The sequence below is a fragment of the Pelodiscus sinensis genome, chromosome 25 (assembly GCF_049634645.1).
Source record: "Pelodiscus sinensis isolate JC-2024 chromosome 25, ASM4963464v1, whole genome shotgun sequence".
Taxonomy (NCBI): Eukaryota; Metazoa; Chordata; order Testudines; family Trionychidae; genus Pelodiscus; species Pelodiscus sinensis.
The window spans coordinates 11,711,747-11,739,585 of NC_134735.1; the positions used below are offsets into that span (position 1 = coordinate 11,711,747).

Sequence of the window (27,839 nt, forward strand, 5' to 3'; positions counted from 1 at the left end):
TTATGCCATAACATACTTGTTAGTCTTGAAGGTGCCACCAGACTCCTTGCTGAAACAGACGAAGGCAAGTTACCTCTGAAAACTTGCTTCAGACTACTGACTCTGGTTTAGCTAGTAGGATATGAGTGGTAGGCGGACAGATGGCTCCAGGCACCAGGTATTTTTAAATGTGCTCTCAGACATCTGCTCCGCCAACCACTGTGGCAAAGCTGTCTCTGGTTCAAGGCTTCCTGCTTCCCATATTCTTTGATGTGCCCATTTGAGAAAATATTATGTCTGCTTGGCCGGTTTGTTTAAAAATAAACACAGCTCCCCGCCCAGGTCTCTGCTCCCTTTCATCCAGCCCAGAGCTGGTTTCTCTGGACGGCAGGACTGGTTGTTATGGGCTTCCAGAGGCGACCCGCTCTCTCACTAGCGCCAGCCGCTTGCGGCCGCGGTCCTGGCGCTGCGCGCAGGAAAGGCTCCGGCTGGAAACCTCGGCGCGTCTCCTGCCTCCGGGCGCAGCCCCAGAGCGGCTCGCGGCTGCGAGAGTCGGGCTGAGAGGGACCCGAAAGCCCGCAGCCGCCTGCCCCCGCCTCGCCTGGCTGGGGATGGGCCCCGAGCGCCGGGGGCAGGGGCCGGGCAGCTCGTTCCCAGAAGCGGGTCCGGGAGGGTGGGAGCCGGAGCCGGCTGCAGGGCAGCTCCGCCCGCCAGGCTCCGACTCGCTCCCCGCGGCGCCCGGCCGCCCCGCGCCCCGGCTGCTGCTTACCTGCGGCTCCGCGCCGGGCCCGGCCTTTCCGCCTTCTCGCTTCGGCAGGAGCCGCTCCCGGCCTCGGCCCGCCCCGGGAGGAGCCTCGCTCGGCGGCACTTTGGGACGGGCCACCCCCGGCGCACGCCCCGGGCCCCCGTTCCCCGGGGACAGGCCACTGTTCCGCGCACTGGCTGCCCGGTCCCACCGGCTCAGGCGCATTGGCCGGCGGCAGCTCAGCCCAGACCCCCTCGCCCCTGAGCACATCCCCGCGAACTCCCTCCATCCCCCTCCCTGCTGCGCCCTCCACCCTGCCAGCGCCTTGCGCCCCCAGACCCGCTGTGCCATGACTCCCTTGTCCCTGCCATGAGCACCCACCCCCCTGTCGGCAACTTCCCCCAGGCTGCTAATCCCTCTTGCTCCAACCAGTCCTCAAGCCCCCAGCAACTCCCACTCCCTAAACCAAGGCTACTCACGTTTGGAAGCCCAGGGGGCCACACTGGGTCAGACCAAAGGTCCATCCAGCCCAGTATCCTGTCTGCCGCCAGTGGCCAATGCCAGGTGCTCTAGAGGGAGTGAACCGAACAGGTAACCATCAAGCCATCTCTCTCCTGCCATCCATCTCCACCCTCTGACAAACAGAGGCTGGGGACACCGTTCCTTACCCATCCTGGCTAATAGCCATTTATGGACTTATCCTCTATGAATTAATCTAGTTCTCTTTTAAACTCTGTTACAGTCCTAGCCTTCACAGCCTCCTCTGGCAAGGAGTTCCACAGATTGATTATGCGCTGTGTGAAGAAGAACTTCCTTTTACTTGTTTTAAACCTGCTGCCCAATTTCATTTGGTGGTGCCTAGTTCTTTTTGAGATGAGGAGACCACATGCTGAGGGCTGCAACTTAAGTGTGGTTGCATATACATGCAAATATATATGCAAACAGCTTCTTTCACATTGACTGGCATGAATACAAAGATTAAGCTTTAAGGTGTGGCATGGACCCAAACATGGCCAGTGTGAACCAGTCAGCCCCTTTCAGGCTCTGCCCATGAGCTAAGCAGCCAGTACCTCCCACAATGCCCTGGTGCTCCTGGCACCTCCTCCCTGGAGGCTAGAAACACCAACATCCTGTACCTGTCTGTTCCAGCCAGCCCGTTCGCTTGCATCTTTCAATGCTCACCTCACCTGGGAGATGCCTTGCCATTGTGGGGCGTGTTCCCAGTAGCGGCTATGTTCAAAGGATCCCACCCGCGCCATGTGTTGAGGCCCAGATAAACCCAAACCACACCCTGGCTGCAAACAAACAGGCTGTGGGCTGCAGGTTAAGTAGTCCTGCCCTAAACCCTTGTACCACCACATCCTGCTTTCCCTTGCAGCCTGGGAACCCCAAATTCCTCACTCCTGCCAACTGTGCTTAGTCCCCTACCCTGACTTCTCCCTCCCCAAACCCCACTGTAACCGTATACCCCATATTCTTCATAGAGTTGTTTTTCTGATATGAATAAAGCAAAACAGGTATGTTTTATGCAAGATGGGACATGAGAGATATTACTGGGAAGATTATAGTGTACTGAATGTGATTATCCAGTTAGCATGCATGAATCATTTGGTATCAAAACTAGGAATAGGAACTATGTAACAATTACAATTGGGTGTGTACACGTGCCCACTTAACATGTTTTTGCAATAGCACGATTTTTTTTTAAGGGAACTTTTTCAAATAACATGACAGTCCCCGAAATAACATGAAAATAATCAAGTGGCAGACTACTTCACACGGCAGTATAAGTTGGAGAAAACAGTGGTAATACTCATGAGCAGATGAATACACATGGTCACAGCGTTCCTCTGCTCACTCACGTGTTTATCTTTGTGTTTTAACAAACCACGGCGACTTGCGTTGCTAGATATTGAATATTGACATTGATGACCCAGCACCAACAAAAAATTGACTTTGCTGCCACCACCTGAAACGCAACCCCCACCTTTTCCATTATTTTTAATGGGGAAATTGACCCGGCATAGCACGTTTTCACTTAGCACGAACATTTTCAGAAACGCATCTATAGTGTTAAATGAGGAATTACTGTATTTGGCAGACATCCACCTGGCAACAGGCCATCAAACTTGATGGGCCACTAGGGAGAAAGAACAAGACTGTGAAGATACTGATTCCTCTCCTTCCTGAGAAGTGTCCTGGGAGGTAGCTGTGATATTACTAGGTCAGGAAGCCCAGCCTCTGGGGGCTTTCTGATCCCAACTCTCACACCAGCGAGCTGCTCTAGTCTGTGCCTTGAGGCTGGAGACCAGCCAAGGTTTACACCTTGGAGTTCTAGTAATTTTCCATGGTAAAGATGTGCAGGTCAAGACAGGAAAAAACAGATTCCCACCTTATGTAAATCTTCTTTAAGGCTGGGAAGTAAGATGATGAGGATTTTCCCCTGACTTCCCATGCAAAGAGAAACTGAAAAACACCTGAAACAAGAAGTGAACTGTGGGAAAGAGTTGATCCCAAGCTGAAATGGCATCGTGCTTTTCAGTAATCTTCCTGCAACAGTATTTAGGGTAAAGAATTAACCAATTTCTTTAGTGAATCGGACTTAGTTTGAGTACTTGGTTTCATTTCCTTAGTACAGGTTGCACCTCTATAAACTGGGACTCTGATCCACAACATCCCTGGTCTGGCAGGACCATGGATGTTCCAGGATTAGAGTGTCCTGGTGTGCTGCAAGGGAGGGGGGCTGGAAGACCAGCACACAGCCCAGCTGGGCTGCAAATTGGTGGGGGGAGGTGAGCCTGGAAGTTTGGCACGCAGCAGAGTTGGGCTGGCACACAGCTAAGGAAGTCTGGCATGTAGCCCAGCTGGGCTGGGAGGGAGCCAAGAAGCCTGGTGCACGGCCCAGCTGGGCTGAGAGGGAGGACCGGAAGCCCGGTGGGGTGGCAGGGGAGAGGGTGGGGCCGGCAGCAGGAAGGCCAGAAATGATCTCCTGTGGTCTGGCAAAATCCCTTATCCAGAACGAGTCAGGTCCCAAGGGTGCCAGACCAGGGAGGTGCAGCCTGTAATCTGTTTGGGTCTGTTTGTTGCCTCATTAAACACTTAAAATTCACTTTTTGTAGTTCTAATGCTGTTCGTACCATAGGTGGCAAGTTATACGGACCTGTGCAGCTCCAGCACCAGGAATATTTCTGGCTCCATGAAAACTCCCTGCCTGCCTTTCTTGGCCCCAGCATTGTCCAGCTCCCCTGCCACCCTACACACTCCCCATGCGCATCCTCTGGCCCCACGGTGCCCCGCCTCTCTTTATCCTCTTACTCTTGTGCCTCCACTTTTCTGCCAACTCCTGCACCCCTCTGCCCTGAGCTCCTCACACCACCAGCCCCCTGCCCTGAGCCCCCTGCCTCCCAGCACTGTGCCCTTACTTCTGCACCCCTCCATACACACCCCAGCCCTGTGCCCTGAGCCCCTCCTCACCCTCCAACCCTGACTCTTGCACCCCCACATCCTCAGCCCTCTGCCCTGACTCCTGTACCTCCCTGCCCTAACCCCTCCACATCCCCACCCGCTGCCCTGAGGCCCCTGCACTCTACCCCACACTTAATTTCTTACAAGTACTGTTGTATCAGAACACACACACACTCATGGGGGTGATGCAGCAATACCTGTAAGACATGTAAGCTACTTTCATCCCTGTGAGCAACTCAGTCATGCAAAGGGGCTGGCCAGGGGCAGGAATTTTTCCCTGCAGGATTGAGGTGGGTGTGGCAGTGACATCACAAGGACTCTTTTGCAGCACCTCATCTTATTGGCTAAAGGAGATTGGGACGTGGTGACCTCACAGAGAGCCCATGGCACCGACCAAGTAGGACAGGCCACAGGGCAGGGGCAATCTCAGATTGGCTTTGCCACAGGAAGTCTCTTTCTTGAGGCTTTCCCTTAAAGACAGAGAGAATTCAGGGTCACATACATGAGCACGAGGAGGAGCCTCTTTGGAGTTTTCTCCTTTCCCACTATTAATTTTGCTAGACAAGTGATATCCTTTTGGCAAAGGTAAGAGTCTCTGAGAGGTTTGGTACCGATGCAGCTTCGTCCACCTGGTGTTGGCCAAATTCAAGGCATGAAAAATACTAAGTTAAGGTGGGAGAATTTTTTCCCCCATGTTGGCCTTTGTCTCTTAGGGCATATCTAGACTACATGGCTCCGTCGACAGAGCAATCTAGATGAGATTACTAGACACAGGAAAATGAAGCGGCGATTTAAATAATCGCTGCTTAATTTACATCAAAATAGCTGCCGCACTGTGCCGATCAGCTGTTTGGTGGCACAGCGGGGCAGTCTGGACGTGCCGCGGGCAGCAAAGGAAGGCTTTGTCAACTGCTCCGGTAAACCTCATTCACGAGGCATAACAGAGCGGTCAACAAAGGCTTCCCTTGTTGACCGCGGTGCATCCAGACTGCCCCACTGTGCCGCCAAACAGCTGATCAGCACAGCGCAGTGGCCATTTTGATGTAAATGAAGCGGTGATTATTTAAATCGCCGCTTCCTTTTCCTATGTTTAGTAAACTCATCTACATGGCTCCGTCGACGGAGCCATGTAGTCTAGACATACCCTTAGAGTCATGGGGGTCATTGGGGGTTTTGGTTTCCCTTTTCCCTCCCTCCACTCACAGGTATTAGTGGGGGAGGGGAGCTTCTCTCCAGCCCTCCTGGCAAGAAGTCCTCACAAGAGATGGGACAGGAAGAATGCTCTGAACATGATGCCAACTGGTGACCTGAGCCATCCCTCTGCCATCTGGGGGAAATCCATAGATTCCCACCCTTCCCAGTCCCCATGTTGATTGGCTGAGCTGGGAGGCCGGTGATATGGAGGAGGCTGGCAACTTTGTTGTTCTTTTGAAGGCCCAGCAAATAAGCCAGAACCAATCATCCTCTTGGGGAATTTATCTGCTTCTTGCCATCGGTTCTCTCTCTGATGTTCTCATTCTTATAAAATACTTGCTGACTAATCACTTAGAAAGGCTGCTGGGCTGCAGCTTGTTTGAGGTCCCTTAATTTATTCTGATCCTTCAGCATGTGAAACTCCAGACCGATTAGTTTGAAAGTCAGGGCTTCTGAGTCCTAACACTACCCCGACTGGCTGTGTGATGTAAGACAAGTTCCTTTTGCCTCTCTCAGCCTTCATTTTTCCATCAGTTGGGTGTAACTACCTTCTCCTACCTCCCCAAACCCGTACATAGGAATTTCTGCGGGGGGTGCTTTTTTTGTAAATGTAGACCACAAGGGTGTGAATGCATCCCTCATAGCCCCCCAAGTAAGCAGGGAAATCAGCCCCAGCCAGTCAGAGCATAGGGGAGGGAGGCTCGAACAGCCCTGCCTTCCCCAAGGATGCTTACTTGGGGGACACCTTTGCACCCCCGTGTACAGACCGGCTCCCTCATGGCGAGGGAGATCGGGGAACGTGACAATCCGTGCGAAATGTCGCTAGTAGCAGCGAATATATGAGGCACCCTCTCATGTTCAGTCATTGCAGACGATGGCGGTGGAGCTGTTCAGGAGAACCCAACTTTCCATTATGGCAGCTTTAAACCAACCAGCACCCCCAGGACCAGGCAGATGCTTCCTCTTGTGACCACTAGATGGCGATGTAGCCTTGCACTTGCCCATACTCCTGCTTTTTTTTTCCTTTCAGTGCTGCCACCTCCAGGCAAAGAAAGGTGCATTCAGCACACACGTTACGTTCAAACTAGTCATCATTCCCAAGCAGGTTGAACTGGAAAAGTGATTTTCGAGATAGCATCACAGGGGCAATATTCCTCAGGCTCACTGCCCTGCTGTGGACGCTCGTACAGGAAGCACAACAAAAATCAATCATCCTGTGACAGGCGCTGGCGTTGCCTAAGACAGTCGTGCCTCCCAGCCTTCGAACTCTGTACAGAAAGCGGACAGGAGGCGTAGCGCTGCACTGTGACAGAAAAGAGCAGGAACAACAGCCCAAGATCTGTGAAGCCTTTGGGTTAGGGATCCACTATGGCTCCTTAGGTCAGCAACTGACCAGGCCTTTGGAGGAGTCCTGCACCTCTTCAGCGACTCTACACTGTAGCTGGGAGCGAGCCTGCCAGCCTGGGTGGAGACTCTGGCTAGCAGGGCTCAAGCGAGTGTGCTAATAGCAGCCCCGTAGACGCTGTGACTCTGCTCTCGAGCCCATTTGACCTCCTAAGCTTGAGCTCCAGCTGTGCCGTCCATGCCCTGCTTGAGTCCGTGTGCCTAGGCTGGGAGATTCTCTCTCAGGTGCAGTACAGACATACCCGCAAGGGCCTCCGCTCATCCCTTCCCACATACTTAAGCAAAGCCCTGAAGACACTTTGCAGAGGTGTTTCCAGACACATACAATTCTCTTCCCCTCCCACTTTCCTTTTTCTAACACTAGCCCCTGGCTTAGCTTTGTAAGCTACATGTTTAAACAGTATGGGAGGCAGCCCAGGCTCTAGCACGACTTCATAAACAAACACACACCACCACCTGCAGCAGAAAGAACAAGTAGTAGGCATTTCAAATCATGGTCTTACCTGAACAGGTTGCTGCTCCCACTTTCAGGTGACAAGCTAAGGAGGAAAGATCCCAGGTAGAACAGTCCAATTTCCAACATATCTTTTTGACCACATGAAAAGAAACCATTTAGTCATTTTCAAGAGGTGAGCGAGGTCCATGGCTTTGATTTGCCTTTTTGCATACTCCAAAAAGGAGCTTTACTAGCCAGCCCTCCAGGATTTTCCTGGAGTCTCCTGGCATGAAAGATCAAAAGATTGTCATGTGATGAAACCTCCAGGAATATGTTCAATTCAAACTGGCAACCCCTGTACAGAATCTGTTCATTCGCAGGAAGATCAATGGCTTTTTGCAAACTTTAACAACACACATTGAATTAAATCAGTCGAGAGATTTGTCAGCGCTGACATGTTGGGTTTTGTACAAGGATGTACTAGACTGAGAAACACAGCCCAGGTAGAGATGCTCCCATAGCTGCCCAGGTCAGTGACCTGCATGATAATAGTGTCTGCTAAGGCGATAGCCACGTGACAGGACAAAACCTTTGAAGTGCACCATAGGGTGGTTTCCAGTGGTGATTAAGACACAGGTTCAGTAGAAACTTGCTGCTTACTCCATTGAAAACCTAACCCAAATTATCAGTAGTGAAATACGAATGCTGACTCAAGCTCCCAAAAGGACATACATTCACAGGTACAGTTTCTCAACACAGACACTGTACTACTGAAGCTAAAATCAGCACAATACATGTTCAGCATGAAAATCGGTTCCTGTTAAACCCATAGATATTTATGTAACTAACAGGCATGAGACAATGGGATAGTTTTAACACCTAGATTCATCATGAATCAGACTCTCTTTTAAGGAAACACCCAAATGCTGAGAATTTTGTCAATACAACTACAGGCAGAGGGAGGAGAGATCCGCTCTTCGGTATTCATTTAGACCTTGGAAGTAAATGTATGTTAAAACCAGTCTGCCAAAAATCCCCTTCCTCCTGAGTTGCTCAGCTCTTGGCCTTGTGGGCTACGTCTAGACTGACATGATTTTCTGGAAATGCTTTTAACGGAAAAGTTTTCCGTTAAAAGCATTTTCAGAAAAGAGCGTCTAGATTGGCACAGACGCTTTTCCGCAAAAGCACTTTTTGCGGAAAAGCGTCCGTGCCAATCTAGATGCGCTTTTCTGCAAAAAAAGCCCCGATGGCCATTTTCGCGATCGGGGCTTTTTTGTGGAAAACAAATCTGAGCTGTCTACACTGGCCCTTTTGTGCAAAAGGACTTTTGCCTAAATGGGAGCAGCATAGTATTTCCGCAAGAAGCACTGATTTCTTACAGTTAGAAGTCAGTGCTTTTGCGGAAATTCAAGCGGCCAGTGCAGACAGCTGGCAAGTTTTTCCAGAAAAGCGACTGATTTTCCAGAAAAACTGGCCAGTCTAGACACAGCCGTGTAGTATTATAGCAATAGCTCTTTAGTCACCATAGTCTTCCGAAAAGATCATGCCCAATACTGGAACTCAGAGTGGATCCAGGTGCAGCAGCTAAGAAACTGCTGGATTGACAGACGACAACTCTTCCAGTAGCAAAAAGATGTTGCCAACTCATTGACCACCAGGCACGAATCAGGAGAACACGAACAAAATACAAAGTGACACACAGGCTTGGGAGTGAGGATGAAAGGCACTTTCACTGTTACAAGGGACAAAGTCACATAGATCAGATCTTTAGTGGAAGATGGCAGCAGACATCGTAGTTACTCCCCAGAAATAACGGCAATTACACCCCCTGTAGGAAATGAGAGCATGGAACTAACAGACAGCTCTGAATTCTTGTTATGGCTCTTTGGAACAGGGACATATTTCACTATGTATATACACAGGCACAGCAGATAACTTGAGAGTGGGTGAGGCACCTGGTCACAGTTGCGGTAAAAGTAATAACCTGATTTCCAGCTTTGCCAGGTGGCCTTGTGTGTCAAATATGCCTGGTCACTAGTAAAAAGACCATACAAAGCAATTCCCTGCACTCAACCATTCCCCATTAATTCAACATATGCCAACCCCTAATCCAGGAGTGGGGAATCTCAGACCCAGGTGCCAGATGCAGCCCCCGGCTTGCCTGGATCTGGCCCCCATGGCTCAGCCCACCCCATCCCCCAGCATTGGGGAGCAGGTGATGGCACTCCAGCCCCCCCCCCCCAATCACAGGGCTGGAGCACACAAAATCTACTAGGCTGGGCCCCCTTTGACTCCAGGTATGGGAGGGGAATGTAGGGAGCGTCTCTCCTCAGTCGGGGACCACCTCAGTGAGGGTGGGTTGGTTTTTTGTTTTGTTTTTGCTTCCCACTTGTGTGCGACTCCCGACTGATTTCTGAGTCAGTGGCCCCCCCGCCCCCCCAAAAAAGTTTCCCCACCCCTGCCCTAATTGGAACTTCCCAATCAGAAGCTGGCTGAACAGCTGGGACTCCTACTTGGGTCCCAGAAAGCAGCTGGAAAAGAGAAGGTGGCTCATGCTAGAGCAACTTTTTGTGAGGGGGCTGCCCTGTGACGAGCTGGCTGCAAGCTTGCAGAACTTCTCCCAAAGCTACTGCCCAAATCCCCTGCCGCAGCCTGGATCCCCCTCCCGCATCCCAAACCCCTCATCCGCAGTCCCATCTCAGAGCCTGCACTCTAATCAAAAGATACAGTTACAGTGGGTCAACAGGCATCAGCAAGATTCTTCAACTGGGTCACGCAGAAAAGAGTTTGAAAACCTCTGCTCTAATCAGAGCCATGGCTCCCAAATGGAATGGGGGAGGGAGGGGGGGCTGAGAATCACTGGCTTGACACCAGGCAGCAGGGGAGAATTGCCAGACTTCCCGCAATCAAATGGCAACTCAGACGTAGAAAGCTCCAGATCTCGTCAGTCTGAAAGGCTCCTAGCAACCCTCGACCCTGCAAGGGGATTAAAACCCTCTACCCCACCCAACCAACCACCTTCCAAGCCAACCATCACTCAGTCAATGGAGCCCCACTGTCACTAGGAAGTGCCTTGCAAAGAGGAGAAAGCAGGGTCTGGCATCGATTCTTCCCACATGCCCCCATTCCTTTGAATAAGTTTATTACAAAGTAGTTACCCTATAAACAGCCACACTCCCTTGGCTAATGACAAGGCCAGAGAAACCTACTGAAGATCCTTTGATTGATCATCTTCCTCCCATCCTCACCCCACCCCAAAAAAGGAGAACGGCAGCAGGAGCAGGGCTTTGAGCTAGCTGCCAGTTGAGTAATTGACTTTAAAAAGCCAGAACTCGTCCTTTTAGTCTGAGGGACAGGTGGACAAAAAGCTCCGACCTCCCCCGCACCTTCATGAGGGAGTGGCTCTGCCAGAGGGGTTAAATGAGTACTGGTGGGGGGGGGAGGGGGGACACGACACACCACAGAAATTGTTCCCATTTTGCTCTCAGTTTTGTACAACTGTCACTGACAGTGTTTCCCCTTTACATTTCCCCGAACACAGTCAGCTCCCAAGAGGCACTTTATTTGCACAGACCCTCATTGCTCCCCAGACATCAAACCACATCGACTGGAAGAAAAACATATACAGACTTAACACAGTGCTCAAACACAAGAGAAAAGTCCAGCTGGAGCACCGCGGTCAGCTACAGGGCACAGGCCTGTTTCCACTATGCACCCCATTTTCTCCCAAGCCCATCAGCAAAGAATGTGTTTGAAATCAGCTTCAGGTTGAAATGTAAAGCAAAATTAAATAGGGAGCAATTAAAAAAAAAAACACACAAAGACAGACTGAGTCAAACATAGCACGCCACAAGTTTCCCAGTTACAGGGGTGGTTTTACACCTACCCCCCACTGTTCCATACAACGTCAGGCACTATTGGCATAAGGAGTAAACCCAAGAGACTGTATGAACTGGAAAAGTCTGCTATTGCATCTGGGCAGCAGCAATTGGCAGCTCTTCCCAAGGCTGCCTTGTCATAGGGGCTGCATGGAACCGACTGCCCCGTTAGTCCCAGCAGTAAGCTCCAGGCCGTGCATGGTAAATTTGCATTTTAAAAAGTAAAAAATAAAAATAAAAATCCAAATGTGTATTTACAAACCAGATCAGTAGCCAAGAGTCTGCAAGGCCCAAAGGTGATATGCAAAATATTACGTATTTACAGTCAGGCCCTGTTTGTCAGGAGTTTTTGTGATCCCTCTGAGTCTGATCCTTGCATGATCGGGCGGGGGGAAGGGGGAAGTTTCCAAATGTACATTTCATTGCTTTAAAAAATAAAGCCAAAGGAAAAACAAACTCACCAAAGGTTCAGTGGCCCCTGCATTGCCAGGCCATCCCGCTGAGCCTGCCAAAGGCCCCAACACAGGGCACAGAGCTAACAGAAAGCCAGCCAAACATGGAAGAAGTTTCAAAGTGACATGGGATCAGTTAGCCAGCCTATCCCTGTCCAGCCAGCATCAGTCCATGAGTCACTGCCACTGACGTTTCAACTGCTAGGACTGAATGTGTGTTTGTGGAAGTAAATGTACACAGACAGCAAGGTCTCAGCGGGACTTAACGTGGCTCTGGTGAATGTTATGTTTCAAAGGGGTTCTGTCCACAGCAGACAGCCATAGAAGCCCTAATTAGCTAAGTGAGAAACTAAAGCTTTGAAAAGCACAGGAGGCAAACACAGCCTCTAGAGTCCCAACCTACGAGCTAAACTCACCTTCCCTTTGTTTAAGCACAGAAGTGTGGCCTAGACCGTGGCCAGAGCCCACCTTTACCAATGTCTGCCTCTAGCAGCACTGGACACTTTGGTTTCATTGCTCGTTAATTCCACAAATGAGCATTTCCTATTCTTCTACTAAGGTGCCAAGGTGTAGAAAGAAATCTCGTGGCTGGGCGTGTTTATTTTCTGATAAGCGAGCAAGCGGCCACAGCAGCGAGGGCAGCCCTCAAGGTCACCCAGTTTGGTGCCTTTAGGGTAGCAACACTACCTGTTGTTTTGTAACTGGATTGAGGAGGGAAGGCGCCGAGCATGCTCAACACCCATGTGCGCAGGGGAGCAAGAGTCCCATTTACACAGGAATAATCCGTTCCTTACATACGCTTCATGGGAAGTTCCCCCAGAAAGCCCCTCTCTCCCCCCTCCCCTCCTTTAAGGCAACCATAAAGTTTTCCAGGGAGCATTTCTAAGGGACATTTAAGATCCCAAACACACAGGCAAAGTTACAGGGAGGACTGATTAGTCATTTTTAAAAAAGCCTGTCCTTTCCCTTCCTTTCCCTTCCAAGACACAAGTTCAGGGTTTTCTCCAACAGTTAACGTGACCAAGGGTAACGTGAGCCTTGGCAGGTGAGTGAAGGAAAAGCTGATTGGCAAATGAGTCACAAATCGACACCAGTGACTATTTAACACCTCATGGATCACCAGAGCGGCAGTGATTTCAAGTGTTTTTTCAATGGTTGCATGGCAACCGGTGAGACAAGAGTTGGGTCTCAATCCAGGTAGTCTCACCAACAGGTTGTCCATGTTGCAATTGGCACTAAGCTTGGCTGCTTTGTTGGCACTTAGGGTAAAGAGGCCAAGGATTAAACGAATGCTGAAGGCTGAACCACCCTCTCCTGAGGTATTCCCCCCAGGACAGATATAAGGCACTTTGTCAAGTAAACTCATCTGGCTACTGTACCTAGAGGATTCAGCCTCTGAGGCCACCCGGACTAGCAATGGTAGGTGGAGATCTGGGATTTTAAACAGTTGTTCTTACAGCCCTGGAGTTCACCTCAATAGAATTGCTATACATGGAAAGACGTTCCTAGAGAGGGAAAACATCATCCACAAAAGCTACACAACATACATTGACGTCTACAAGGTCAGAAGGACAAAAATTGCACAGCTGAGTCTTGGAGCTGGGCAACAGCTGAATGTCTGACGTCTGGTTGGGTTTTAAAACTGCGTCCCAAGGGTGGAAATGGATCTGCAAGTTCCCACAAAGGGAGAACACATTTTGTTTGTCAATATCCCCTTGTCCGTCTTCTGGTCCCAGAACTTGCATTAGGAGTAAGTTCACTAGATTCATGGTCCATTTCCTCAAGTTTCTGTTATGGTCTCTCAACAAGAAAAAAAAATCCAATGCACCCCACCTGTTGAGGGGCAAGTTGAACTTGAACAAAGGTGGGGGGGGGGAGCTGAAAATAAAGTGGCCTAGCACATTTTACTTTAAAAGATGAGGAACTCTGTTTGCAACCTCTTCCCCCACAGAACACTGCTTTGGTCCATTATCCTAACAGTAAACCTGCAGCAGTGGTGCTCCAGAAGAATCGGTCTCTGTGTCCTGGTAGGAGGAAGCTCTGCTCAGCGGAGATCCTTGAGAGGGGAAAAAGAAAAGGGGAGGGAGGAGAAGTTTACACAGAATGACAGACTGCAGCAGCAAAATCCTCAGCAGCTAGAAAGATCCAGCTGCCACAAAGGGTCTTGCGTCTCACACGGGAAGAGAAAGCAGCACAACACCTTCAGGCAGAGCGCAACTCCGAGTATCATAGGCAACTTTCAACAGCGATCCTGTCACTTCACACACACACACACACACACACACACACACACACACACAGGGGAACTAGTATCTCAGCTCAAGGCTGCTCTCTGATGCAAAACATTAAAAGCAACATGGGAAAGCAACAGAGCCCAAGGCACCTGCTGGTAAATAATTCTCCCCTGCTGCTTCACTTCACTGTCATTTACCCTCAGACTTGAGTCCAAAAAATCCCATCCTAACTATGGTTTCACTTCCCCTCAAACTTTGTCAAGAGGTTAGGGCCCTGAAAGCCCTCAGGCTTGACCTCAGTCCCCAGGAGAAGTGTGTGCGTGGGGGGGGGAAGAGAGAGATGGGAGGGTGTATAAAATCTGATCTTTGGTTCATTCCCTTTTGCACCAGTGAAGATCTAAATGAGAAACACCATGATCAGGCATCTCAAACTCCTGGCTATGGGCCATTGATAGCCCAAGCATTTTCTCAGTCTGACCAGGGTACCTGTCCCCCAAACCCTGCCCCTACCCTATCCTCCACCCCCATTGCACCCTTTCCCCTCCACGTCCCTCGCGGGAAGGAGTGCAATGGGGTGGGAGGGGAAGGCAGTGTCAAGAAGGAACAGGGCTTGGAGGACAGGGACGGAGACACCCCACCCACCCACAAGACTCCCAGGCCAAATTGCTTGGACCGTTAATGGCCTGTGGTCCATTTGAGACCCCTCCAATCATAAGGCTTGAACACAGATTCACCACCACCACATTGCATTTCTATAGCACCTTTTGTCCAGCCGTAAGCCTCACAACACTCCAAACGGTGGGCGCTATTCTTGTTTTACAGACTGGGAACTGAGGCCAAGTGCAGTGTGGGAGATTGAGAAACCCCCTCATCCCTCAAGTATATCTGGGAACTCTCCTGTGTCCTCCCCAGGAAGGAAACAGCCTCTCTACAGGAAGTGCCACATCTCAAAGTCACAGATGTGAGTTGGAAAAGCTGTAGCCTTTGTTTTCTCACTGACTATGAGCAAGACAGGCATGTTACCTGCAGCACTGGACCGCCTCATATTCCTGGCTATCATATCGGCCGTGGTTTCCTCCGATATCTGCACATCCAACTCTGAAAAGAAAATTCAGAAGTCCTGAGACAGGAAGGACTGAAAGTGTTTTTGGTCCCATGTGCAGAGCCCTGCCAGCCAACGTATCAAGCTCTCCCTTAATAGCCACTCATTTGTGTATCAGGGCTAAGCTTGCTACTTCTTTATTCTTTAGATTGGGGAAACATTCTAACGACGCTGACAAAATATTTAAATATGGCAAACGTATAACTAAATCATCCGTGAGCCCCAAAAGAGACCAGTCCATCACACCCAACAATATTTGCTTCTTCAAGAGTCCTAAACTGGTATGCCCTGTGGTATGCCCTGCAGGTTAGCAGATTTAGGTACCTAGACAAGGAGGGGTGGCACATTCCAAGGACAGAGGCCCTCATACCCTGTCAGCAGCTCCTCCTTTTCTTTTAGAGGGAGGCAGCATTTGAGATACTTGGAAGTAACTAACATCTAAGAGTTAGCAGGAGGATATGGGAAAAGCTAGTGACTGATCTCAATGTGCAGTCCAGAAGTCTGGGAGCATATAGGGTATTCTACTGGAGTCTAAGGTAAGGGTGAGAGTGGGGGAAGGAAAGGATTTCCAGAAACAGAACCAAAGTCTATACTGCACAGCTATTTTGGGATACCCACTGGAGGTATCCCAAAATAGCTACCCCACGTCTACATAAGCCTCCCATTATTTCGAAATAGCACAGCCGTTATTTCAAAAACTATTTCGGCATTCCAGTAACTCTCATTCCATGAGGCTTAAGGGATATCTCGAAATAGTGGATTATTTCGAAATTTGGCATTGTGTAGATGCACCAAATTTCAAAATAGGTTATTTCAAAATCGAAATAAGATATGCAATTTGTGCATCTTATTTCGAGTTTAGAGCGCAACTTAGACGCACCCAAAGAGATTAGATAATTAACATGGTGAAACCACTCCATGCGCAGCCATCTCTCCAAGGTTATTGATAGACAACAACGGATTCAGATTTTTTACGGGGTTGGGAAAGTTCCTTCATGCTACAGGCAGAGAAATGGAAACTCCTTTGGCTAGAGAATGAGGCATGGGGAAGAAACCATCAGGAGGTAAACAGGATCCCAGAACAACATTGGTCAAAACTTAAAGAAGGCAGCCAGCTTACTAGCCTTAGTGGATGTGCTCTGGCAAGTGGCAGATCTGATCATGCCAGTGACCTGAGTTTGACTCATGGCCTCGCTTCCTAAGATGGGGTTAAGGAGGAGAGTCAGGACTACTGCAGAGCCAGCAGGGCCACACCTTACATCACTCATCTGGCAGAGCAAAGTGTGGTGTGTTACACAGAAGGATAATAGCTGCAAAGTGGGTTGGGGGAAGTCAAAGTATTAAGTGGCAGGGAACGAGGATTCCTTCAACTCAGGAAAATAACCTTGAAAGCTACAAGTTCCCAACTCCATCCCTGCAGGCGTTCTAAGTCTGGAGTCTCCCTATGCTAAGGTGAACCCAGGTCTCAAACACAGAGATTTGAGCTGCAAAACTACTGTGGACAGGGGACTTGACGTACCGTCTTGGCTGGGGATTAGGGACTCCAGCATGGTTTCATTACCACTGTCTGGTGGGTTTCCTCTGCTCGCCTTCTCCTCATGGCTCTTGGTGGCTGGGATGGAAATGTGGGGCCGGACCCTGCTCTTCCGGGTGCTGATGCGGATAATGCCTCGGACTAGCCTGCACTCGGCATCCTGCTCGTCCAGGTTGTAGTCCTGCGTGATGCTGTTGATCAGGTCTGAGATCTTGTTGGTCTTCTCCAGGAAGACCGTGTCCGATGTGCACTTGGCCAGCTCGTCAATCTGGTGGACGCTGAAGAGTTCTGTCAGCTTCTTGAAGATCAAGACATCGATCTCTCTGCTGGACATAGAGCTGCTGAGCTCACTGGGGTCCAGATCAGACTCGTGGAAGGAATAATACTCCTCCGAGCTCCGGTGGCTGCTGGACAGAGGTGGCTTTTCTATGCTGTTCCTGTGCTTCTCTGGCAGGGGCTCTTTGTAGCATGAATCTGCATCTGTGGGGATGCCAGGGCTCCGGTTCGGATAGACAGGGATCCCCTTCAATTTTACATCTGGGTAGCTGAAGCTGCTCCCTATTGTGCTCTTTTTGATCTGGCTCCCATTCTTTTCAATGGGGGAGATGTTGGCAGGGCTGCTGTTTGGCACACGTCCATTTTGCTCCCTGTTTCTTCCCTCGTCAGTCACAGTCTCAGTGTGCCCCAGGCAGGGGAGATGAACGCTGCAGTTCTTAAAGCAGCCCCCACAGGTCACTATACAGCACAGGACAGCCTTGGAGGCATTCCAGGCGTGAGACAAAGACACACAGCACAAGCTCTGGGGCTGGGGAGCATCTGCTGTGCCAGAAATAAAAGTAATTGTTTCTGCCTCCCTCCCATTGGAGTCTCTAAGGTCAGCTTTGCGGGCTCTCCTGTCCCACACTTGCTGTGCCAGCTTGCGGCTCTGTTTGAGTTCGGGGGTGGATTTGCTGAACACCTCCAGGCTGATGTCACACTCTCTGAATGGGCTGATCCTTTGGGGCACAGCATCTAGGTGGGACAGGTTTGCCTGGTGCTTGCTGATTACTTCTTGGGGATGTCTGGTTCTCCTGCCCACCATGGCTCACCTCCTCAGGCACCTGGAGAACAAGAAGGTCTCATGTCAAACTTAGAGTCACTGTCACAGGAACTTTGCCTTCATCCAGCATCTAAGAATCACCAGGAAAGGATGAGACCTGGATCATCTAGGCAGCAGTTCTCAACCTGTGGGTCACGACTCTGTTTTAATGGGATTGTCGGGCTAGTGTTAGACTTGCTGGGGCTAAAGATTCAGCCCTGGGTGGCAGAACTCAGGTTACAGGTAGGGATGTTAAATTTAGATTAATTTGCATAGACTATTAGATTAGTTTAGGGGTGCCTCCACTCTTGAAGTGCAGCAACAGCCCCGAGGCTGAAAGCACTGCGGGGAGCACGGGACCAGTGGGGGACTCAAGCAGCCCCCGCTGGCCCCATGCTCCCCGCAGTATTTCAAAGTGGCAGTGCCGCATGGAGCTCAGGGTCTGACCCCAGGCTTCAAGCAGCACTGCTGCTTTGAAGCACCCCCTCTTTTGCCCCCCTCCCCGTGCTGCCTCTTTCTGATAGAGGCAGCAAGGGGGGGGAAAGGGACTAATGGACTAGTGTGTCGACTATCCAATAGTCATTCACATCCCTAGTTACAGGCCTCCCCCCCCCGCCAGGCGCTTTTCCCCCCTTTTTCCTCCCCCCCATCCATGACAATAGGGCTGTGACTTTTGCTCCCCACCCAGGGTGGCAAGGCTCAAGCAGACTCAGGCTTCTGTCCTCACTCCTGAGGACACATAGTAAAGGGTGGGAGGGGAGCAATGAAGTTTGAGAACTCCTGTCCAGTGACCAGGTCAGATTTGATCCCTGCAGCACCTTTACTAATGCTTTAATCGTGTCGTTGTAAGTGACTTCCAAAGCGAAGCAGCAATTTAGAAAAGCAACTTATTTTTAAAATGCTACTTTTAGTGGCACCAGAGTCCCTGCAACCTTCGGAAGATGCTTCCGCAGCACAGGCGGAAAGAGACGCAGACTCTGAAGTTGTTTGGAAGGCACGAAAGTGAGCGGTGCAGTTGCAGGAGGTGCCAGCTGACAGCTTCCCTTTGCAAAGTCTATCTCCTTTTGAACAACTTCCCTTTTGTCTGACATTGTTCGGGCTTAAACTAGGCTCCAAGCATCAGCCAGATCCATTTCAAAGCACACGCGCCAGGAGAGGACAAGCGAATGATCATCATACGAGCAGCTAACCAAGATAGCAAGCTCTGCACTACTGGGTGTTCAGTAAACTCTGGGATTTGGCCATGGTGGCTGCTGCAGATTGCATTTGGCAATCAGCGTCCTATCATGCAAAAAGCACTGAAGGAAAAACCAATTGTGCTTCTCTTGTCATTTTGATTGCAGATGTTTTCATGGAGCTGAATGTAGATGCCAAATTAGTCTCAGATCAGACCTTTGCAGTAAAGTTAAGAAGCGGCTTTTACAAACAAGTCTGATGTCACATGGCAATTACTACATTAGTCTACCTCGAGGCCAGGGCTGCTCACAGAATTGCTGGGCTCCTAGGCCCCAGAAGGGATGGGGACTCAGGTGGAAGGCGTGGGGCCAGGGGCTAGCCTTCTCTAGGTAGCCCTTCAGAGCTGTCTGGGGCTCCAGTGGCAATTTAAAAGGGCTGGGATTCCAGCTGCTGCCACAGTAGCAGCAGACAAAAACTTTTAAATCACATGACCCTGGGGCAGCTGCCGGTTTGCCTCCCCTTTCCTCTCTGTTGGCAGCCCTAGCTACAGAAACAGCCTCAAAAGGAGCAACTTTCCTCCCCTCCCTGGTCTCCACACACCCACTTCTAAGTCCACATGCTGAAATTTAGATCCCTGAACCTTACCAAATGAGAGTTGAACATACAAGTCATCATGGCTGTCTACTCTCGCAGCTTCTTGTGACAAATATGCAAATGAGGCTAAGCATGGAATATCGGCGAGCCTCATTTGCATACCTAATGAGCCGCCATTTTTGCAGAAGAGGCTCTTGCGCCAGAAGGAGCTGTCTACACTGCCCCTTCTTGCGCAAGAAAACCCCTCTTGCGCAATGCCATTATTCCTGAAAATAAGAGGAGTTTTCTTGCGCAAGAAGGGGCAGTGTAGACCACTCCTTCTGGCGCAAGAGCCTCTTCTTCAAAAATGGCGGCTCATTCGGTATGCAAATGAGGCTCGGCGATATTCCACGCTTAGCCTCATTTGCATATTTCTGCCACAAGAAGCTGCGAGTGTAGACATGCCCATGTGTCGTGAGGAAAAAAATTCACACGCATGTCCTATCACCTACCCCGATGCCCTGCGGCCCCACTCCCACTCGCTCCATCGCCACTCCCTCCATCTCTCGCTCTCCCTCATTTTCATCAGGCCGAGACAGGAGGTTAGGGATGTGGGACAGAGATGAGGGCTCTGGCTAGGGGTACAGGCTCGGGGGGGGGGGCAAAGTATGAGTGGTTTGGAGTTCGGGGGAGGGTCAAGGCAAGGACTGGGGATTGAGGTGCAGGTGAGGGCTCTGGCTGGGGGTGCACGTTCTTGGGTGGGGCCAGAAATAAGGAGTTTGGGTACAGGAAGGGCTGAGTACTGGGGTAGGGGGCTCAGGTGCGGGGGACACCGACTGTGAGAGTCTGAGTGTGGGAAGGAAATTAAGCTGGTGCAGGAGGTTCGGAATTGGGCAAATTTGCCGCGGCCCACAGGAAGTGGCCACCAGGTCCCTGCAGCCTATAGGCACAGGGCAGCATTAAAAAAAAAGTAGAAGGTGCTGAGCATTCACTGAAGGGCCTCCCTCCCCACCCACCATGCTGCTCACCAGTGACGGGTCCCCCATGATCCGCTCATCCCTGTCTCCCCACCAGCGCCTCCTGCACACTGCCAAACAGTTGATGGTGGTGGACAGGGGGCACTGGTGGGGGAGGAGCAGGAGGCAGGGCAGGGGCAGGCCTGTGAGACACATGGCCCAGATGCTAGGAGTGGAAGAGTCAGCCCAGCTCCTTCCAGCAGCTCTGGCCAGTAGCTGCCTGATCCTGACTGGGGAGATGACCCACCTGAGGCAGGGAGCAGAAGCTGCTTCCTCCCCAGCCAGCTGCCAGGCAAGGTTGCACAGCAGCTCCTTCCTGCTCCATGCCTGGAGTCGTGCCCAACAGGACAAGCTGGGGAGGGGAGAGAGGGATGATGTGCAGCAGGAGGACAAAGCACCTCCCTCACTGTTATCATGGGGTGGAGAGAGCACGACGGACCCTTAGCTGAGCATGAGAGGACAAGGGAACATACCTGCCCTTTAGAGCAGCGGCCCGGCAGCCCATCAGGGTTCTATGTATGGCTCATGATACATTGTGTTTACCATTGCCCACTTGCAGGGTTGCCAGATTCTTGATCCATCTGCAGAGTTTTATTCCCTACTGGACTTACTAAAAGTGACCCACACGTAAAGCCAGGGCACACGAATCAAGATGGGTGCTGTTTACACACAACAATGACAGAGAGCCATGTGCTCCCTCTGCATCCAATCAAAGTGCTGCTATAGTTCAATCACCCCCCCCCCCCCGCAAATTCTATGTACACAGGGGCAGTTAGTGAAACCACCCTATCCCAGGAGACCCTCTTGGTGATGATAATCTTCCAGCCCACTCACTAGCCTAAGTTGCCCAATGCTGCTTTAGCTCTTGTCCCTCTCCCACCCACCCCTGCCTGTTACAGGGAAGCACCTATTGAATACAGGGCACCCCCAGAGGAGGGGCGGTGCAGCGCGGGGCAAGTGGAGGAAAAGGGTAGAATAGGGACAGGGCCTCGGACAGAGTGGAGGCCGAGCACCCCTCAGGAAATCTGAAGTTGGTGCCTATGCAGGGAGGCTCCATCACTTCCCTGGTGCCACAGGTGCCAACCCCACAACTCCCATGAGCCAGGAACGGTGATCAACGGGAGCTGTGGGTGAGAGGGCAGCATGCGGGCAGGGCCCCCTGCGCTTAGGAGGCGCAGGGACCAGGTGGGCCCTTCCAAGAGCTTCACAAAGCTAAGGCAGGTAGGGAGCCTGCCTTAGCCCCGAGCCCAGACTGTGCCAAGTGGGCTGTTAAGTCGGGTTGGCAGCAGGGACAACTGAAGCCTCCAAGGTCTCTTTTCAAACAGGCATTCTTGGTCCAAAACCAGAGGCCTGGCAACCCTAACTGCCAGCCACTGGCTCTTGTAATACCTTTGCCTGCTAGATGCAAGAGCCCAATGTTTTGTTCCAGAAAATGGAGGAAGTAACCAGGGAGACAGCCATTTCACACTTGCTTCTGACCAACAGAGAGAAATTGGTAGTCAATCTGAAAGCGAAAGGCAATTTGGTTTACAGTGGTCATGAAATGATAAGATTTTATGATTCTAAGGCAGGGGTAAGGAACCTAGCCCTGAGGGCCGGATTGGGCCTGGATCTGGTCCCTGAGGCTCAGGGCTCACAGGTGCTCCAGCCCCCCTCATCTGCTCCCCAGTGCTGGAGCACACAGAATCTACTAGGCTGGGCCCCACTAGGCTCTGGTGTGCAAGGGGCATGTGGGGAGTGTCTTTCTCCTCAGTCAGGGCCAACATCAGAGGGGTTTTTTTTGTTGCTGCTTCTCACTTGTGTGCAGCCTCCGACTGATTTTTCTGTGGGTCAGTGGCCCCCAACCCCTGCTCTAAGGAAAAGGAGTGAGAGCAGCAGAATAAGGATTGGGGATGTAAAGGATTACCCCTTACCAGCATACTTACCAGGGCAACCTGTTAACTGGCAGGCCCAGCCCCCACTGACACCCACAGAAGACCTGGCTAGAGAAACCCTCCGCTGCAGGATCCCAGTTAGCTGGCTAAACATACGATTTAACCGGTTAACTTTTTTAATGGGATTTTACATCCCTAATAATGATAATGGACTTTAAAAAACCCGAGACTTGAGCAAACTCAGGGAACTGATAGGTTAGTTCATGTGGGAAGAAAATCTAAGAGAAAAAGGAGTTCAGGAGAGCTGGCAGTTCCTCCAGGAGACAATATTATAAAGGCGTAACTGCAAACTATTGCAAAGCAAAGATAGGAAGACTAGTAAGAGATCAATATGGCTCCATCAGGAGCTCCTTAATGAAGTAAAAATCAAAAAGGAATTTTACAAAAAGTAGAAACATTGTTAAATTGATGAGAACAAAAGAACAGCACAAGAATGTACTGAAGAGGGAGCAAATATTTGACAGGAGAATCATAGAAACTTAGGCCATGAAGAGACCTCCAGAAGCGGCCAAATCCAGCCCCCTGCACTGTGGCAGCACCAAGTAAACCTAGTCCACCCCTGACAGGTGTTTGTCCAACTTGTTTTAAAAACTTCCAAAGGCGAGGACACCACAACCTCTCTTGGAAGCTTAGTCCAGAGCTTAATCCTTATAGTTCGAAAGCTTTTCCTAATATTTAACCTAAATATCCCTTGATGCAGATTGAAACCCGTATTCTGCGTCCTGCCTTCAACAGAATGGAGAACAATTGATCACTGTCTTCTTTATAGCAGCTCTTAACATACTGGAAGAGGGATCAGGTTTCGCTTTCAATCTTCTTTTCTCAAGACTAAACATGCCCATTTCCCCCCCCCCCTCCCCCCCACCTTTCCTCATAGGTCCAGGCTTTCTAAAGCTCTTATTTTTGTCACTTTGCTCTGGACTCTCCAATATGTCCACATCCTAACTATAAGGTGGTACTCAGAATGAGACACAGTACTCCAGCTGAAGCCTGGGTCTTATGTACTACACTCCCATTAATGCATCCCAGAATAATATTAGCCTGTTTTGCGCTGATTCCTGGCTCGCTCCCAGTCCCCACCCCTGTGCCTGGCAGCTCTTAATACATTTAAAAGTCAGAGCCGCAGCGGGATTATTTCCCAGGCTGGAAGCTAACCCCACTGCAGCTCTGCAGTCCCCCCCCTTATCGACCACTCGAGTCACTGATGGGAATTCCGTTGACCATCTGATTGGCTGATTACCTGCAATTTAACATCCCTATTATAAACTGGGATCAAGTCACCTTAGCTATCCCTATGTTAGGCTAAACAGATTGAGATCCATGAATCTGTCACTATAAGGCATGCTTTTCAACCCTTACATCAAATGTATGCATCTTTTGGAACCCTCTCCTACACATCAACATCCTTCTTAAAATATTCCAAGAATGGTCACATCAGCATCAAATGCAAAGGTAATATAGCCTTCCTACTCCCATCCTCATTAGGATGACCACAGCCACTTTAAAAATAGAAACATCAGCCCCACCAAAGTAACAGACATAAGGACTGGGAGTGCTTGGCAGATATTTATACCTCAGGGATAAGCTTCACTGGTCTCTGTCCTGCTACTTTCCACGGATGTTTTGGCTTCATTAGCCTTGGTTGACACTTATGTATTTTGCAGTGTTGTAACTGGGTTGGCCCCAGGATATTAGCGCAACTAATATAGGTGAGGCAGTATCTTTTATTGGACTACCTGTTGGGGAAAGAGATGAGTTTTTGAGTTGCACAGAACTGTTCTTCAGGCCATCTGGTCTCGCTTATATATTCTGTAAGATTAACAGGCCCCTTCCCTTATTCCTAGAAAGGAATCTAAATAGTGCCTTTTGAAAATCACAATAAGCACCCTCAGCTCCCACTGCCTTCACTTGGAGCTGTGGGTGCTCAGCACTTTTGAGTCAGGCCATTAGCTGTTTCTCAATTTCATCAGGTTTTCATGCACCAAAAATCCCATCTGAGCTGATCAGACTCTCCAAGTGGAAAACCATTACTGGTCAGCAGGAAGACAGATTACTCATAATACAGAGGTCATGTTAGAAGAATGAAATATATCCAAAGCCTATATGGCCATTTATATAGCTATTAGTATGCTAAGGTTTTAAAGTACCTTACAAAGTGGGTACTATCTCCATTGTACAATAATTTTTTTTCTGAGGCACAGCAGTTAAGTGACTTATCTACAGCTGTACAAAATGCAGTGTCAGGGACAGAACTTCTCTTTCACATCCTGTGCTCAATCTATTACATAACAGCTGCACACTATATTCACCACCATATCACAAGTTTAAGACTATAAAAACTTCACAGCCAACAGAGATATCAAACTGTTGTTAAAGCCAACAGCCAGGATTCCAAAGACTTGTTCCCTTTGACTGTAAGCCCAGATACTAAATTATAACCAAGTGCCTAACAATGGTAAATAAATATTAGGATTAAAACCCATTTGCCAAATTGACACTGACAATGAGGTTGATAGCCTTCTTGCTGCTCAAGCAGCAGTCTTATTTGAAGCAATAAGAGTCCTTCCAAAGCAGTTAAGCATCCATTTCAGAAGAATGGTGTTTGTGAGTAGTTGGAACATTTAATTATCCAGGATTTAAGATCTTCCTTGTTGAGAGGCAAAGGAGATTTTCAAAAGTTTTATAAAACTGCCTCAGTTATAAGAACTAGCTGAATTATCTACCTTAGTAAGCCACTAACCAGGCTGGCCACACCTTTGACTCTCATCCCTAACTAGTACTGGAGGATTTGAAAACACTGGACTAAAAGGAGTTTTTACTGTTGCTTGGATGTTCTGAATTTCAAATTTAATCCCTTCTTGGTTTTAGTTTCAAATACACACACAACCCTCAATAGCTTACAGTTTAATCAAAAACCACACTGCTGTCATGGTTCAAACCTGCATTAAAGCAGTTCTGCTGTGGGAGACTGGGTCTCAGAAGACCCTGGCTCTATTCTCAGCTCTATCACTTATATTCTGGGTGACCTGGGGCAAGTTACTTCACTGCTCCTGCCTTGGTTTCTCTCTCACTTCATATCTGTCTTGTCTATTTAGATCAGAAGCTCATCTCTCATTATGCATTTGTACCTTAGCACAACGGAGCTGCCAATCTCAGCAGCAATCCTCCACACCACTATTGTACAAATCATACAATATCCACCCTCCTGCATTCATCACTACAGACAAAGTTTTCACATAAATGGAGGTAGATGTACCTCTGAACACAAACACCTTGGGAGTTCCCAACAACACAGCAGAAGGATATTTTTCGTTACGTTTTAAAAAAAAGGATTTTCTAAAGAAAAAGTCAAAAGACATGAATCTAGTATAGCAAGAGAACTATAAGTATTATGCCCGCAGCAGCACTTTCAGAGCACAGGGCAAGAAGTGGCAAAGGCTGCCCTGGAGCTTTTTTCCCCCCAGTCCCATTCTTACTAGAATGCTGATCGGATTTGAAAACACAGCAGATCTGTCATCCCAAACGGAGCTCTGGACCCCCCTCTCTCCCATGGCCCAGCAACACAAGGTAGCACAACAGCAAGTCACCACGGGGGGACGAGGGGAGACAGAGTGTTTGGGTAAATGCCACGTTACCAGAGCCTGGCGGGGGATGCTGGAGGAGATGGGCTGTCACAAGCATTAGGGCCTGATTCAGCGGGAGCGGGAAGGCGAGGTCCCTGTGCCTCGAGGCAGGATCTTTACAGCCTCTGGACGGCGGCCCCCGGGCGCGCTAAGATTTCCCGAGGGGTCCGCGCCTCCATTTGAAACTGGGGGGGGGGGGGGTCGGCAGTTGCCCTCCGCGAGCACCAAGGGGCCAACCGAGAGAGGGGGGGAAGGAAACACCCGGCTGCCAGGCACCCAGCCCGCGGGAGCGTCCCCGGCTGGGGCTGAGCCCCGGGAGCAGCGGGAGCGGGCTGGGTCTCTGAGGTGGGCACCAGGCGGCCCCGAGCTGGGGCGGGGGGGGGGGCCCGGGCGGGGCGGGGCCTGCTCCCCCGGGCGCGGAGGGTGGCGGGGCTCCCCAAGCGGTCCCCTCCCGGCGGGAGTGGGGAGGGGGGTCGGGACCCAGACCCGGCCCCGGCGTTACCTGCCGAGCCAGGTGAACGGCGTCCGGCCCCTCCCTCACCTGGGCCAGGTGAGACCATGTGACCGAACGCTACGGGCTGCCGCGAGGAACACGCTTCTCCGGGAGGCGAAGTTCCTCCTCCCCACCCCGTGCGGAGGAGGGCTCAGGGCCCGAGTTCGTGCCCCGCCCCCACCCAGCTTCTCGCTCCCCCCCCCCCCCCCCCCCCCCGCGAATCCCCCTTCCCTGGGCTGGACCCTCCCAACCACCGAGCCCCGGGATCCCGCAGCCACCGAGTCCTCCCCCCGGACTGACCCCCCCCGCTCCTCCCGACACTGACCCCCCCGTCACCCCCAACTGGGACTGCCCCCCCCCCGCTCCTCCCGACACTGACACCCCCGTCACCCCCAACTGGGACTGCCCCCCCCCGCTCCTCCCGACACTGACACCCCCGTCACCCCCAACTGGGACTGACCCCCCCCCGCTCCTCCCGACACTGACCCCCCCGTCACCCCCAACTGGGACTGCCCCCCCCCGCTCCTCCCGACACTGACACCCCCGTCACCCCCAACTGGGACTGACCCCCCCCCGCTCCTCCCGACACTGACACCCCCGTCACCCCCAACTGGGACTGACCCCCCCCCGCTCCTCCCGACACTGACCCCCCCGTCACCCCCAACTGGGACTGACCCCCCCCGCTCCTCCCGACACTGACCCCCCCGTCACCCCCAACTGGGACTGCCCCCCCCCGCTCCTCCCGACACTGACACCCCCGTCACCCCCAACTGGGACTGCCCCCCCCCGCTCCTCCCGACACTGACACCCCCGTCACCCCCAACTGGGACTGACCCCCCCCCCGCTCCTCCCGACACTGACACCCCCGTCACCCCCAACTGGGACTGACCCCCCCCCGCTCCTCCCGACACTGACCCCCCCGTCACCCCCAACTGGGACTGACCCCCCCCCGCTCCTCCCGACACTGACACCCCCGTCACCCCCAACTGGGACTGACCCCCCCCCCGCTCCTCCCGACACTGACCCCCCCGTCACCCCCAACTGGGACTGACCCCCCCCCGCTCCTCCCGACACTGACACCCCCGTCACCCCCAACTGGGACTGACCCCCCCCCGCTCCTCCCGACACTGACACCCCCGTCACCCCCAACTGGGACTGACCCCCCCCCGCTCCTCCCGACACTGACCCCCCCGTCACCCCCAACTGGGACTGACCCCCCCCGCTCCTCCCGACACTGACCCCCCCGTCACCCCCAACTGGGACTGCCCCCCCCCGCTCCTCCCGACACTGACACCCCCGTCACCCCCAACTGGGACTGCCCCCCCCCGCTCCTCCCGACACTGACCCCCCCGTCACCCCCAACTGGGACTGACCCCCCCCCCGCTCCTCCCGACACTGACACCCCCGTCACCCCCAACTGGGACTGACCCCCCCCCGCTCCTCCCGACACTGACCCCCCCGTCACCCCCAACTGGGACTGACCCCCCCCCGCTCCTCCCGACACTGACACCCCCGTCACCCCC

At 51.5% G+C, this 27,839-nt stretch overlaps 1 protein-coding gene across 6 annotated transcripts; it reads right to left on the minus strand.

Annotated features, from left to right (window-relative positions):
• KDF1 (keratinocyte differentiation factor 1) lies at positions 1-26,460 on the minus strand. Of its 6 annotated transcripts, XR_012897567.1 has the most exons (6): positions 26,326-26,460; positions 16,409-17,523; positions 14,811-14,885; positions 11,563-13,609; positions 1,204-1,293; positions 1-49 (listed from the first exon to the last, which is right to left on the minus strand). XR_012897567.1 is itself a non-coding variant. In XM_075908576.1 (5 exons), exons 3-5 carry the CDS (start codon positions 17,502-17,504, stop codon positions 13,527-13,529), a joined length of 1,254 nt encoding a protein of 417 aa, XP_075764691.1. In that variant the 5' UTR covers positions 17,505-17,523; positions 23,774-23,936; positions 26,326-26,440; the 3' UTR covers positions 10,770-13,526. The 6 variants fall into 6 exon arrangements, 5 of the variants coding, with proteins under 5 accessions (XP_075764691.1, XP_075764690.1, XP_075764689.1 ...); XM_075908576.1 differs by lacking the exons at positions 1-49; positions 1,204-1,293 and adding an exon at positions 23,774-23,936 and having other exon boundaries at positions 10,770-13,609; positions 26,326-26,440; XM_075908575.1 differs by lacking the exons at positions 1-49; positions 1,204-1,293 and adding an exon at positions 21,656-21,770 and having other exon boundaries at positions 10,770-13,609; positions 26,326-26,396.
• Between the last annotated feature and the right edge of the window lie 1,379 nt (positions 26,461-27,839).